This window comes from Saccostrea cucullata, unplaced genomic scaffold (genome assembly GCF_032062105.1).
Source record: "Saccostrea cucullata isolate Sc308-1 unplaced genomic scaffold, CSIRO_AGI_Scuc_v1 ctg1876, whole genome shotgun sequence".
Lineage (NCBI taxonomy): Eukaryota > Metazoa > Mollusca > Bivalvia > Ostreida > Ostreidae > Saccostrea > Saccostrea cuccullata.
In genome coordinates, this window is record NW_026929714.1 from 292,896 (window position 1) to 308,046 (window position 15,151).

The window sequence follows — 15,151 nt, forward strand, 5'->3', positions numbered from 1 at the left end:
AAAATTTCTATTTCATAATAATAGGTTAAGAGAATAAATTTTCAATTTCCTTCTGAAATTGAAATTTCAACAACATACTTCTAAACAATACAGTCACAATATAAGTTGAAAACAAAGTAAAACACAAATATGGCATTTCATCAATATTATCTCTCTCTCTCTCTCTCTAACACACACACTCTCCTATAATTAACATGTCCATTTGTATATTCCTTTGGTTCTTTCATTTTCAACACTCAGATTCAACAGAATAATGTATAAACCACTGATGTTCCATTGACTGTCTCCACTTTTTTTGGTAAAATATCAACCGCAATTCTGTAACTGCTGAACAAATTTTCTTCCTCTTGGGGCATCCTGGAAATTAATAAATTCATGAAAGTATTGATTCACTGCACTTATTTTGTAAAATTATAATAAAATGAACGATTTTACTAGTCTGGTTTCAGAATATAGCCCAACTTTGCATGAGAAATAAAGTAATATAAGCAATTTTTATTTATTTTTCAGCTTACAAAACATCTGCTCAAGCAGTGGGCTATATGAAAGTTAATGAAACATGTTCACATTCTCATATATATAAACATATATACTAAGTGCATGCCCTAACAATATTCAAGCTATAAAACTAACTGAAAATCTTATGTTGCATCCGTTCTGACAAGTTTATGAACAATTGTAGTTATGCAATGTTTTTAAAAGTCATCCATGAAATAATATCCCCATTATACAATAAAATTTAAATTGCTCACAAACATTGAATCCACTACATTCAAATAATTCCACATTAAGCCTCTTATAGAGCAGAATTTCTTTCTGACATTATCTAAAAATTTATCGGCTATAATTCATGCTAATTTATTCTGATTTGTTAAACACAGCACAATTTACAATTGCTGATCAGAGCAGTAAGCATTTACGTGTACTCTAATAAATGACACTATCATCTATTTACGAAATTCTTCAGAACAAAAAACTATATGAAATACAAAATTCTCAACATGAAGTTAATACAATTTAACGAAAGAAATTTAAAATTCTTACATGTAGTACATGGTGTTGTCATGTAGATCATTGCGTTTCCATGTCGCCATCTTCATCATCCTCCTCTCCCTCCCGTTTTTCGGGTTTCTCGTACGCCTTGTCTGATGGCGTCACTACAACGCCCTCCCACACGCTCATTTCTGTCGCTATACCTGCGTGAAGGGACGAAAATCTATCAAATGTAATTCAGATAAACCATAGCGTAAAGTAGTCCCCCTCCCACCTCCCAAAAAATTCTTCAAAAATAATTCCACATCTTAAACCTTGTAACCAGGTGCATCCCCACGAGCCATAACATCATCAACATATTGATTTACTGATTCTTTTGAATATATTTTAAAAACTAGCTGACAGTGGAAATTTATTTTGAATAAAATTACCAAAATAACCTGGGCCTCTTTGCTCTTCTTTTACAAGATTTAAAACACTTCCAAGAGAATCTCTAGCTTATTTTATGATTTTTTTTCGTTACTTACTAGAGTTTCCTTCCATGCCTAAGATCTGTTTAAATCCTCCATGGGTGAGTACTCGGAGTAATGTCTGAGCTGTGAAGCACACCATATCCTGTATATAGAAGGATATCTATATTGTACATTATGCATTCTCTAGTCATTTCCAACCTTTCATATATACCATATCAAGGGGTCAAAGTATCATAAAATAAATGAAAGGGAGGGATGGAGGGGGAGAAATGAAGGAGAGAAGAGGGAGATACATAAAGGGAGAACACAATATTATGATTCAGAACTTTTGCAGGCTTAATATGCGTAAAATAACGTTTTTGATGTGCACTAAATTTCTGTACAGAACTATGAGAATTTTAGAGTGTCTCAAAAGATCCCTTATTTGTCAGTAAGTGTGTGGTTTTTTTTTAAATGTTGCACTTTTTACTTACATACAGATTGCAAAAGTAAAGATATGAGATTCAGAATGTTATTTTTTTTTAAAGATAGCAATTTTTGCAAATTCAAACTATCAGAGATATTGCTTGTAAAATATACTGTTACTTAATTAGCTTCAACGTATTCTATTTTAATTTATTTACATTTTTTGCAGTTGATGTTTAAGAAAACTGAGTTGAAATACATGATGTACATATATTGTAAAAAAAAAAAATGTGTAGCTTCTCAGAGTTGCTTCACTTTACCCATTGTACAGTGCTCAATCAAACACACATTATATGACATCAAGGTACACACACAGTGTTTTATACAAACAACAACTTCCACTTTATATAGCTAAACCTTTCCTTATTGCTTTTACCAACTGCCATACACTTTATGAATTACAAGGAAATATCCTATATTGATTTATACTTTGACCCTGTATAAAGGTATAACTTCCTTACACCAATAAACAATCGACTGCCTGTACATACCACACTGATCAGTCTATTACATCACTTCCTGTACTGATCAGTCTATTACATCACTTCCTGTACAAACCTGCTGTTCCAGAGTCATCACGGTGTGGACTCGAACCGTTCCTTGTTCACAGGGATCGGTGATCCCGACCGATCCCGGGAGGAAAAATCCTGCGGCTAGCAACTGTAGACATCTCCTGTAGTCAAACGAGTTATCAATGAACATACATTACGTGGTACAGTTCCTACATACAATGTGTGTATCAATTCTGTACTTCCTGATGGTTCAGAAACTTTTATACACTTGACATTAAGATGTTCTGATTCTGTGGCATTTTTAAGTAATTATTATAATCTACCATTTGTTCTACAATAAAGTTAATTTAAATCTATTCAATCTGAAATAAACTCAAGCATACTTGGCAATGAATTTAGGCCAAGATAAATTGAATGAATACTTTATTTGCAAACATTTTCCCCAATTAAGTAAATATCACTGATTTAACTCTGTTCATAATCAGATAATGCTTGTTTCTGAACAGTATTTATAGGGTTAATGCCAGTTTCCCTATTTTGGAAACTAAATAGACAAGTTATATATTTACTCCTTTATATTATACAACGTTTTCAGCATCTAAAGAAGAAAATCCACTTACTTGAAGGCTACATTGATGGGGAGAGGCTGTCTTGTGGGGTTATTCATGATGGCATAGTGAGACTGAATAAGGAAACAAAAATTGTTAATGATAATTTATTAGCATTTATTTAATTCTCCTTCGTCAAAATCCAAAAGCCACTGACTTTTTTTTTTCAAATAAAAAACTGTGAAAAAAAAAATTATTTGAAAAATGTAATTAAATATTTAATTCACAGAAATATATTTTATACTGATCTATTAAAGTGTAATTCATGATGGCATAGTGAGACTGAATAAGGAAACAAAAATCTTAAAACAATATTGTGAATGATAATTTATTAGCATTTATTTAATTCTCCTTCGTCAAAATCCAAAAGCCACTGACTTTTTTTTCAAATAAAAAAACTTTGTGAAAAAAAAAATATTTGAAAAATGTAATTAAATATTTAATTCACAGAAATATATTTTATACTGATCTATTAAAGTGTAGAGTATAAACAAAATGAGGGGATGGAGTGAGCTTCACACTATACCAGCAGATCTATGATCCATGATGTAAGGGGTTCAAATCCTTTAAATCTATTCTTCAGATCTCTCATTAATCGAATCAGGACTTTTATACTACAATACAAAAATCAAATGAATGAAAATTTGAGTGGGAAATAATATATTGTACACATAGATACATGCATAATCTGAAAAATAAAATCATGCTTTTTTGCTCTTTATGTTTTAAAGGAACATGACTCACATGGCATTTTCTAGATAAAATTATTGTTTCAAATGAAATTTTAGCTTCTCATTCAATTTTCAATCCAACAATCACAAAGATGATTAAAACGTGTTCACAAAATACATGATAAAAGGTAAATTTTAATTATATTGTCATCAGACTTAACTCAGTATATATTCTAAGTATGATCTAGAAATCCTCTAATGGGTCAAGTCTACTTAATCCCTTTCCTACAGCAGTAATTTAAATGATACACCAAAAGATTTATACAGAATTGGCTACCTTGAATGGAATGCATTCTCCTCAAACCAGCGGGCATGACGGATTCCTGCTAGATGGCTCTGCATGACCTTCCCATCCACTACAAGTTCAAGAAAGAGAACTTTAAAATACATATAAACACAAATCACTGTTGTTTACTTAATAGGTGGTGAAAGTACATAGAGTGTTCAATTAAATAAACATATCTTAGGCTATAAATGTTTGAGATTAGGCCAGGTAAAATTAATCTTTAGATTCTCATCCTAATTTGCTAAAAAATTGGGGCGGGTGGGCGGGTTTTATTTTTTATAATTGTTAAATTGTAAGTATCAACAAAACATTCGTATACATTTTTTCATTATGTTAATACATGTACCAATATAAATAGATTTTATTTTTTTCATATTCTTTTAAATATTTAAAGAAAATTCTTGCTTAAATAATTAGATATTTATTGTTAATTAACAAATTATCAATTACACAAAAACGGCACATGCAATACAAAATGAGGTGGGGTTCTGATACCAATGAATTTTGTATGCATGACTTCTCATCGGCCTTTTCCTACATACCCTTTAGTTTTACCTACAAATTCCTCTGTTTTCTGTAAAATATCAGAGATTTCCACCTTCCTCAAAAATTGGATCGTTCCTGAGACTTGACATGTTCGACAATAAAATAGGTCATATTTACAAAATCTATAAAATATTCTAATAAAATATCCTACCGAAAAAACCTAGGCCTGAACAGTTTTAAGATTTAACATTTTCTTAGCACTAAACACTCTTTAAAGTCTGCCTACGGTGTCTTTTTTTTTTCAAATCAAAATCACACACAGTTGGAGATCGTTAAAACTTGACCAGGTGTCATTTATCATGTCTATTTTTTATACTTAGTCTTAAAAAATTTTTAAAAACCTTGCTCATGCCAGTGATGGTATCTAGATCTGTTTATGCTATTATTTTTTCTCTGCCTTCTCTATACTGACAAGTAATCTTTTCCTTACATAATTGCCGATTTTTCTCTATTCTTCACATGGCTCCTTTGCTATAAATAGTGACACGCGACTTTTAATACAGACGGGAGATAACTCTTAAACTTCACCCAAATTCTTACTGAATAAAAATAGTTGAAAATGCCTTTATTTACCCCCAAAAATCAAAATAAAAAATGCCGGGGCGGGACACTTTAAGAGGGGCGGGCGGGGATGAGAATCTAAAGATTAATTTTATCTGGCCTTAGATAAATTCATTACAATTTGAGTGATACACTTTTTTTAAATTCTACTCTAAGAGCAGATAACTCTAAATTCATAAATTAAAAAATACCATAGAATTTTAAAAACTCTAGAGTGCAAAGTATAGTAACTTAGTAAGGGTATACTTACAATGTAACTCTGTGTACAGGTTCTTTTGATTCTTTGAAGGAATATTTGTGACATACATTTCAGACCTGGGGCTAGTTTCTCAAAAAGGCCTACGACCGGTCGTAAGCTTAACCGGGACTAAATCAGTGACTAAACCCGGAAGTCGGACTAAGTTGCGTTTCACAAAAAGGCGGAAACTTAGTCGAGACTAAATTTGGGTTTAAATCTAGGCCCACTCGTGAGTAGGCGTAAGTGCTTAGTCTGTATACACGTTGGTAAAAAAAAACGTGTTTTAATCATAAAGAGTTAAAAGAATTATTATTTTATACGTATACGATACAATACCTATTCATATACATGTACATAATTATATGATATGCCAAAAATCGTGAAAATTCTCAAACAGCATACTGTATTATGAGGGAAATTAGAAAGGTAGTTAGATCCATCGAAGATGCTGACTTTTTCGGCAAAAGGTGACATGAACTAGAATTTTTTAGCTAAGAATTTTGAATACAAGTTGGGTAAGATTTTTTAAAGAAGTGCAAAAATTTCTTCGTTGAGGGTTGGGGGGGGGGGGGTCAACCCTACCGTTTTTATTGCAGTTATGTGTTTTCTGTATAAATAAAGCTATGTAAATTATGGACTGACTTCAACTTTCAGCAGCATTTCTCTATTTAGCTGAATATTTTGATCACCAAATTTACTGTACTCACCACCACTCCCATCCCCTTCCCCATTAACTTTTTTAAAAACGATGCTACATGCTGTATGTCCTGGATATTTTTTTGTTGTTTGAAATGGATAATGTTTCAATAAAATCCTCAAACAATATCCATTTTCATACATTTTTATACTAGTATTTTAGATAATGAAAAAAAATATTCGGTAACTAATGTAACTTTAATGTAAGTTAATGTATCTTTGATTCTCCCCTTTAATTGCATGTAATTAAATATTATATTAATAGAATTAAAAAATTTAAATTTGTAAAATGTTCCAGTATTATAATTAAAGTATTCTGTCAATAATACTGTTCATTCCTATTTCACTGGAGTCACTATCGGGGGAAGGGGGGGGGGAGATGTGCATGTAGATGAGTATATTATGTTTACGTAAAGATGCTTTTGATTCATTGTCAATCTATCACGTTTCTCGGATGAAGTTTGCCTAAAAAGGTCTTTTTTTTTGATAGATTTTTGAACAGAAAAAAAATTTATATTATATTTGAAACAACACTACTCATATAATAATGATGATAATAAAGTGCTGTAAAATGCTTTTATTGTTAATGTAAATCACAACTTTTAAATATCTTTAAGTCTATATTACATCTTCAATAAAAATTCTTCATCTATAGAAAAAAAAATAATAATGTACATGTATGAAGTTATGAACATATCCTTATCAAAAAATGAAAAGGAATTGATATATATTTAAGGAAAAGATGGTGATGTTGAAATTAGTACCTTTCCCGATCTAAATGAATCTGATTTGAAAATATTGAAATGGAAAATTCAAATGGAGAAATTTATAAAAATTACTAGATTTCTTGTCTGTAATATGGTTCACAAGAATTATAGATTTAAAACTAATTTAGCTTTTGCAAGCCATCATTGATACTGCAATTGCTATATATAGGTACGTATTTTTACATGGACCATGTAAATTATTATATCGATATCATAGTATTACATTGATGTGTCCAAAATACAATACTAATATTATAAATATACACAGTAGGTATATACATGTATCAACTGAAATGCCAGTATGTCTAATTCGTAATGAATAAATGGATTGATATTATAAAATGAAGACAACTGATAATTTTTCTTCAAAATTCTCTTATCCATGTTTCAATGATTATCATTATGGTATGATTTCAAAATTGTTAAATTTTCACAGTGCGCCTATGGGTCGGGGGCTTCGGTCCTTTACTCTCCCTGCGTAAAGTATTTTAACTAGAGAAAAACTTCCCTGAGATACTGGTTGCACCCCCACGACTTTCAAATATATTGCTACGAGTCTGTTCCAACCCCATGCCATATAAGTTATGGCTTTTACTCATAGGAAAATTTCTTTTCATTCCAAATTTTCGCAAGTACGTATAATACCGGGTATACATACACGTTTATATTTTTCTATAGTATATATTTCACTTTTAAAATTTATCTGTGCATACCAAAATACATAACTACATGTATTTAATATAAAAGTTGTGGTTGTAGAGGGGGAGGGGGATGTGTCCAAAATAATAAAAGATTTGCTCAGTCAATTTTTTGTGCCACTGTGGGCCCCTAACCCAACCCCAATCTGGCCCTTTTGTCAAGATTTCTGAATACCCTTATTCTAGCTAGTATGTAAATGCTTTGACCTAGAAAATACAGATAGATCCATGTATTATATTTGTTTGAAAGACGATGAAAAGCCAGGGAAAATTCGTGCTTTTTGTGCTTTACTTTTTGTAATCAGGTTAAAGTGTGATCCACCGCATGTTATTGTACTCTCTAAACCAAATAAAATACGATCTGCGCATGCTTAGTACCTAGCGGAAAGGTCTTAGTCCTAGGCCCAGTCTTACGCCGTTTTCTGAAACGTGATTTAGGCCCGACTAAATTTTGGCGTAACTTTCTTAGTCGGACTAACTTAGGCCCAAATCTACGACTTTTTGAGAAACGAGCCCCTGATGCTATACTTATTCTGGGACTAGTTTCCTCAGATTTGAGCAAATACTTGCGATTACATTCGAGTCTATACTTACAATGTAATTCTGGGTCCAATTTCTTCAGGTTAGGGGGTATAGTTGTGATCAGACATTTAACTGTGGCGTCTGATGAACTGATCTCAAATCCTGTGTCATTGGTCAGCATTGTCAACACTGACAAAGAAAATTTTATTAAATTTTTTTAATAACATACTTTGAGAAAAATTTTTTATTCATAATTTAAAAGAATATTTTTCAATTTCCTGTTATTGAAATGATCTAAGAGAAAATATACAGTTTCTATGCTTATGTACAACATTGTACAGTAACTTTGGAACGTTACCTCAAACACCAATATCTCAAATACCATTGATATATGTTAAAGTAAGTCAGCTGTCCCAAACAATATTCTATATATTATTTTATCCTGGGTATCTCAATTCCTTGAATCTTTTAAAGTTTAATCTTGGTCCCAATGATTTGGAGATGATCAGATTTTATTGTATAACTGTGGTACCTTCGTCAGGGTCTTGTGTACGGAGATCCTCCACAATCTTATTTCCCAGGACTGCTACAGCCTCCTCTATTGAAAATAAAAAATAAACACATTATTAACAAAGCTTAATATTCTTTGTTTCCACATCAGTAAAAAAAAAAATCTGTCCCAATTGAAAATTGATTTTTCTTTTTCCGAATATTAAGGTGCAATTTACAGTGCACTATTTTCTGCACAGTTGGGAAGATTTTCTCCAATTTTCATCATTTGTCAATCGACTACTTTTCACTCCCTAATTCTAGACACATTCTTAAACCAACCTGTATTTAACTGTCTATAACTAAACTTGCTCGTTTTTAATTTTATGCTATTTTGCAAAATAATAAAAAAATAAATTCATAACGACAGTTTACTGGTCTATATAGACAGCTATAATGGGTTAGAAGGTGGATAAAACATACAGGTTGGTAATAGCATGTGTCTAGAATAAACAGTTATATAGACTTTAAAATTTTTTTTTAGTCTTTTAATCCCCATGATAACTGAATGAGCATTCAATCCATAAACATTAAAGTAGTAGTCACAATTTCTACTAGCCTATCACTTAACAAATCACCATACAAACTTGTGGGGAGTTTTGAGCATGACTATGATGTCAGCTACATTGTTTCACTGTAATTATTCCTATCTACACTTACTTGTGGGTAGAGTTTTCAGCATGACTACGATATCAGCCACATTGTTTCCCGCCATCATGGTCCCTTTCTTAAACGAGCCCACCTGTCTCACTTCCTCTATTTGCTGTGAAAAAAAGAGAACAAATTATAAGCCCTGGTCATAGAAATCATTAAAAATTAGAACTTGTTATCTCAAACATTGATGGCACTGAGAAAAACTTTCAGATATCAAGGGCTCAAATATAGTAAGACTAAAATACTTTGATATGATTGAGGTTTTGACTTCTAAAATACTCCTATTAATCTGTGATGATACTTGAAATATCCTTATTTACCATACTGAAGTTATGTGTATACAGTATATGTGTAAAAAAAATTTTTAAAAACCAAACAGCTAATGTGTCGCTTAAAATATATTTGTTTATTTTAAGATAACTCTATTAATTCTTGATTTTTTTCCTCTCATCATCTTTTATTTCTTACAAAAAAAAAAGAACTGTTAACAAATAGATGCAATATATGTATGAAAGCATTTATGGTGGAGTTGTTACTCCAAAAAGCTCTGGAAATATATTTTCAACAGGTCAAAACAATGCAAAATTTTTTTATCAACATTTTCAAGAAGTCTCATGTCACAAAAAAAAATCTTTGAAAAAAAAAAAATGAACAGTACATTTTGTGTAAATCCATTTCTCTCCCTCTATCTTCGATATCTTGGAATCTCATTAAACATCTGATTGCAAGAAGGTAGAATTTTGAAAATTAAAAACCATAAGCTATTACTAATGTCATTAGAATAAAAACACCAATATAAAAATAAGATTTCAATCAATCAAACATTACAGATTTCACTAACTGTATGACAACAGCTTATATTTCCTAGCATCCTAAAAATGTTATTAATATTCTATTTAATATTTGCATTTGGACATACGGTATGTGAATCATTTATGTTCATTTTTCATTTCGTGTTTAAACCATGCCAAAAATTTGTTTACATTGATTTACGTAAATTTAAAAATAAAATGACCACACATTAAATGTGAAGAAAAGAAATGCATTGAAAATGAAGTGTCAGATGTGGTAAATAATATCCAATTTGTGAAATCTGTAAATTTGTATTAACAAACCTTTGCATATAAAATTAAGTAACTTGATAATTTGAATAAATTATGTATTAAGCATAAATATAACAATTTGACAGAACTTGTGTTACACAGAATAAAACAAAGACGCTTGATTTACCACATAAATGTCCTTAGAGGCATGTACCCCAGACTTGAGAAGAATCTGGAGCAATATTTCAAAAAAAATTATTATATACATTTTAAATCTAATACTAGGAAAACACAGAAACTAACTTTGTATCTTATATTTGTCAATGGAGGGAGATTCATCTATTTTAGCTTAATCTTTAGTGTATTTGATTAAGTTGATTCATGAAAATCTACTTCTTACCCATGTATAGTTTAGTTTTTATCATATCTAACTTTTCTACATCTTTTTTCTTTGAGGGAAACTTTTACATGAAGTCTTTCATCTTACATTCAAAAATAAATATACAATTAAATTATATCACTGAGAGAGTTAGCAGCCAAGATTCCAGTTCCCCAAGACCAAGATCATTTTCCCGAGGCAGAGTCGAGGAAAATAGTCTTGGTCAAGGGGAATAGGAATCTAGGGAACTATTAACATCTAATGAACTAATTTTTAGTAGAGGTACAAAAATATACATTTAAAAGACCCAACAAGGAAATTACTGACCACAGGCTGAAACAAGTAAGTAACTTACTGCGGGATCAAAGGAGGTGGGAGCCAGCACCAGACTGTCCATAACACCCTGTATTTTGGTGACCAGGGCCAGGATAGAGGCCTGCTCCTGTGACGAGGGGGTCAGGTCATTGTTTCTCTTTAGTAGACACTGTGAAAAAAGATAAATAAGGAAATATCTGCATAACTCAACATAGTATTCCTAACACCTGTAGAATGAATACAGATTTACTAGAATGCCTCCGTGGTAAAGTGTCAGGTCATTGTTTCTCTTTAGTAGACAACATGAAAAAATATACAGATAGCAAAATATCTGAATAGATTAAAATCAGAATCCCTATATACCTATATAATAAGAAAAAAGATACAGACAAATAGCAAAATATCTGCATTAGTGGATAGATTAACATCAGTAGCTCAATACACCTTTAAACAACATTTGAATGACAGCTTTAGTACTTCATGTCCTAGAAGTTACAGACAATAGACTTGACTGTATTTATTGTAGAACATTGTTTATTATTTATCCCAGTATTTCAAGTAGTTTAATGTCTTTTTATACAATGTAGAGAATCCAACATAAAGAAACAAGGAATACTAACATCTGTAAAAACTTTCTCATCAGGAGTGGGTTTTGTCCTTGGAAATGTTGATTCACACTGTAAAAGAATGATGATAAAAATGTAAAATGTAAATAAGAAATGCTACACTGGGACATTAGTCAAATAAGGAAATATGTAAACCAAACATATGGAAAAAAGAAGAAAAAGACATGTTATCAGATAATTATGATTTACCTGAACCAAATCAAATGGTATGTGAGGAATAAAGGCCCGAAACCTGTAAAAGAACAGTACTTTCTTTAATTTAAAGCAATGAAGTGGATTTCACAACTGACAACACCTCAATCTTGCAAAATATAATCATTTAAGATACAATGTATACTGGTTAAAAGTATCAAACTATCTATCTTCCAAAAAAAATGCTCTATTGATTCAAACTTCACTGTATATGGCAACACATTTTTGTGAGGCATTTATCAAAGGCCCAGTTTGAATATGATACTGTAAACGTATTACATTTGGCTGTGTATTCTTTTTAGCGCCTTTCGCGGAAAGCAGCCTCCGCTAAATCAAGTACATTACAAAATGCTTTGTGTATAAAGGTTTATGTAAGGCAGATTCAAAAAGAGCTAAATCAAATCTACGCCAACTTATTGAAAATTCAATTTCTGCCAAATATTGTACACACCAAATATAATACATTTACAGTATGCATTAAACTTCAAACATTTTATTCGTGTGTGATATATTTAAAGCATCCCATGACTTACGGGGGTCCAGGTTTAAAGGGGCCTCCCATGGGGGACATTGGTCTCATCATTCCTCCCCTCATTGGACCTCCTCGTCCTCTCATGTTCCTAGAGGTAAGAAAAAGTCAGCAATCACACAGAGATGGTTATATGGTAAGGAAACACTGTAATCTCCTGGGTATTTCAATCTTATAATTCTAACATGTTTAATTCAAGCAATTTTTTTTTTCAAATAATGATGCTTTGATTCCTTTCAAGAAACATTTAGCAATTATATTTGTAATTCTATACTATATTGTAATTCTTGCCAACACATCACCTAATAGTCCGAAAAATCTGATGTTTTCCTGGTCTTTTTACGATTTTGATATTTTACGTGCCAGGAAAATGTCAGAACTGACGCCATTACAAAAACTGGGAAATTGCCATCTCCACTGAATAAAATTTCAAAGTCAAAAGTTATCAATAGTACAATACTTAAAGAACTTACATATATAGTTTTTATGGTTCTGACATCTATGAAATAAAAAAAATCTGTTGAAAAAAGTTTTATCCCACTGTAGATTTTTCTTCATTTCGGACATTTTAAAATATTGCATCTCCTATTAGGCCAGATAAAATTAATCTTTAGATTCTCATCCCCGCCCGCCCCTCTCAAAATGTCCCGCCCCGGCGTTTTTTATTTTGATTTTTGGGTGTTAATAAAGATATTTTCATGTATTTTTATTCAGTAAGAATTTAGATGAAGTTTAAGAGTTATCTCCCGTCTGTATTAAAAGTCGCGTGTCGCTATTTATAGCAAAAGATCCATGTGAAGGATGGAGAAAAATCGGCAATAAAAGCAGTTAAAATATGTAAGGAAAAGATAATTTGTCAGTATAGAGAAGGCAGAGAAAAAATAATAGCATAAACACATCTAGATACCATCACTGCCATTCATGAGCAAGTTTTTAAAGATTTTTTAAAACTAATTATAAAAATAGACATGGAAAATGACACCTGGTCAAGTTTAAACGATCTCCAACTGTGTGTGATTTTGATTTGAACAAAAAAAATAAAACATCGTAGGCAGGCTTTAAAGAATGTTTAGTGCTAAGAAAATGTTAAATATCAAACCTGTTCAGGCCTCGGTTTTTTGGTAGGATATTTTATTAGAATATTTTATAGATTTTGTAAACATGACCTATTTTAAGTTAAGTCTCAAGTTTTATGTTAAGTCTCAAGAACGATCCAATTTTTGAGGAAGGTGGAAATCTATGATATTTTACAGAAAACAGAGGGATTTGTAGGTAAAACTAAAGGGTCTATAGGGAAAGGCCGATGAGAAGTCATGCATACAAAATTTACTGATATAAGAACCCCACCTCAATTTGTTTTGCGTGTGCCGTACGTATACGTGTACTTGATAATTTGTTAATTAACAATAAATATCTAATAATTTAAGCAAGAATATAATTTTCTTTAAAATATTTAAAAGAATAAATGAAAAAAATAAAATTTATTCATACTGGCATTAACATAATGAAAAAATGTGTACGAAGAGTCCATGTTCTGTTAATACTTACAATTTAACAATTATAAAAAATAAAATCCGCCCACCCGCCCCAATTTTTTAGCAAATTAGGATGAGAATCTAAAGATTAATTTTACCTGGCCTTAGTATTACGAAATGTGGAGTGATATTTTCTTTTCATCGATATTGGTGAGTACTAGAGGCATTGTGCTTTCAATAAATTCTGATTTCAACATTTAGTTCGGTTAACAAATATTGAAAATCAACTCTGGTTGAAGAAGGCGAAATGTCCAGTTTACGTAATGGCGCCGGTTCTGACGTTTTCCTGTCACGTAATAGATAGTTTTCGATAGGCCTGAATTTAGCGAAAGTTACCTCCCGTTGGCCGCCATATTGGAGGTCGACTCAGTGATTTTCCCTCTTTGTCTTACCAAGTTTAAGAAAGTATAGAAGAAATATTTGGTGGAAAATCTTTATCAAATAATTTTTTTTAAATAAGGGAGGCTTCCAAAAATTCATATACTTCAGAAAAATAATGATTTCTAATTCAAAATAGCAAATATAAAATTTTTTAATTGGTTGAACAATGAAGGAATATGAGCATTTGGACCTCCAGTATGGCGGCCAACGGGAAGTAACTCTTGGTCAATCGAAAACTATCTATATATCAAAATCGTAAAAAAAGACCAGGAAAACGTAAGATTTTTCGGACTAATCACAGGTCTATGTGTTTATGTAGTTCACTGTTCCCCATGTGATGATCACAAAGTTGTAAAAGTGGAAATAAAAATTCTGACTTTATCAGGCAACATTGTCACAAGAATATTCAAGAAAAAGTTCAATATTGTTTACAAAATTTGCTTTTGAGATCTGTAAAAGATTTGTCACTCACCCGTCACCGACTCTCTTCAAACTAAAGAATTTTACAGTTTACTGTGTTTACGTATTTAAGTGTAATAAATGAAAATGTACAATTCAATGCACATAGTGCATAAAACACAGCTTTACCTCATCATTTGTATGGATCTTTTGCAGTGTAAGCTTTAATGATAGACAAAACAATCACAATGAATGTGTTGACGCCGAGTGCTTTTACTCCGGATGTAGAATTAAAGAGAAAATAGATGCCGAGCCCGATCAAAATAGGAATAAGTGATTTTCAGCCAGTGACATTCACTACTAAATAATAATAAGGGGAGAAACCAAAACAAAAGGCGAACTAAAGGTTGTTCTTACCGAAAAATTACAGTAAACTGTTTAAATTTTGTGATA

The 15,151-nt window shown here is 31.4% G+C and overlaps 1 protein-coding gene across 1 annotated transcript; it reads right to left on the reverse strand.

Annotated features, from left to right (window-relative positions):
• Window positions 1-24: 24 nt before the first annotated feature.
• LOC134282010 (interleukin enhancer-binding factor 2 homolog) lies at window positions 25-14,995 on the reverse strand. The gene is made up of 15 exons (XM_062764451.1): window positions 14,888-14,995; window positions 12,388-12,474; window positions 11,852-11,894; window positions 11,657-11,713; window positions 11,077-11,205; window positions 9,306-9,408; window positions 8,629-8,694; window positions 8,169-8,285; window positions 4,060-4,138; window positions 3,578-3,665; window positions 3,064-3,125; window positions 2,490-2,604; window positions 1,521-1,608; window positions 1,045-1,196; window positions 25-357 (listed from the first exon to the last, which is right to left on the reverse strand). Exons 1-14 carry the CDS (start codon window positions 14,893-14,895, stop codon window positions 1,072-1,074), a joined length of 1,167 nt encoding a protein of 388 aa, XP_062620435.1. The 5' UTR covers window positions 14,896-14,995; the 3' UTR covers window positions 25-357; window positions 1,045-1,071.
• Window positions 14,996-15,151: the final 156 nt, after the last annotated feature.

What these genes read in the sequence shown, in the direction of transcription:
- LOC134282010 (XM_062764451.1), bottom strand. An exon ending in ATGAGAAAGTTTTTACAGAT is followed by an intron (nt 11,206 to 11,656) that starts GTTAGTATTCCT and finishes CTTTTTTCACAG; the next exon opens with TGTCTACTAAAGAGAAACAA. An exon ending in GCTGAAAACTCTACCCACAA is followed by an intron (nt 8,695 to 9,305) that starts GTAAGTGTAGAT and finishes TATTTTCAATAG; the next exon opens with AGGAGGCTGTAGCAGTCCTG.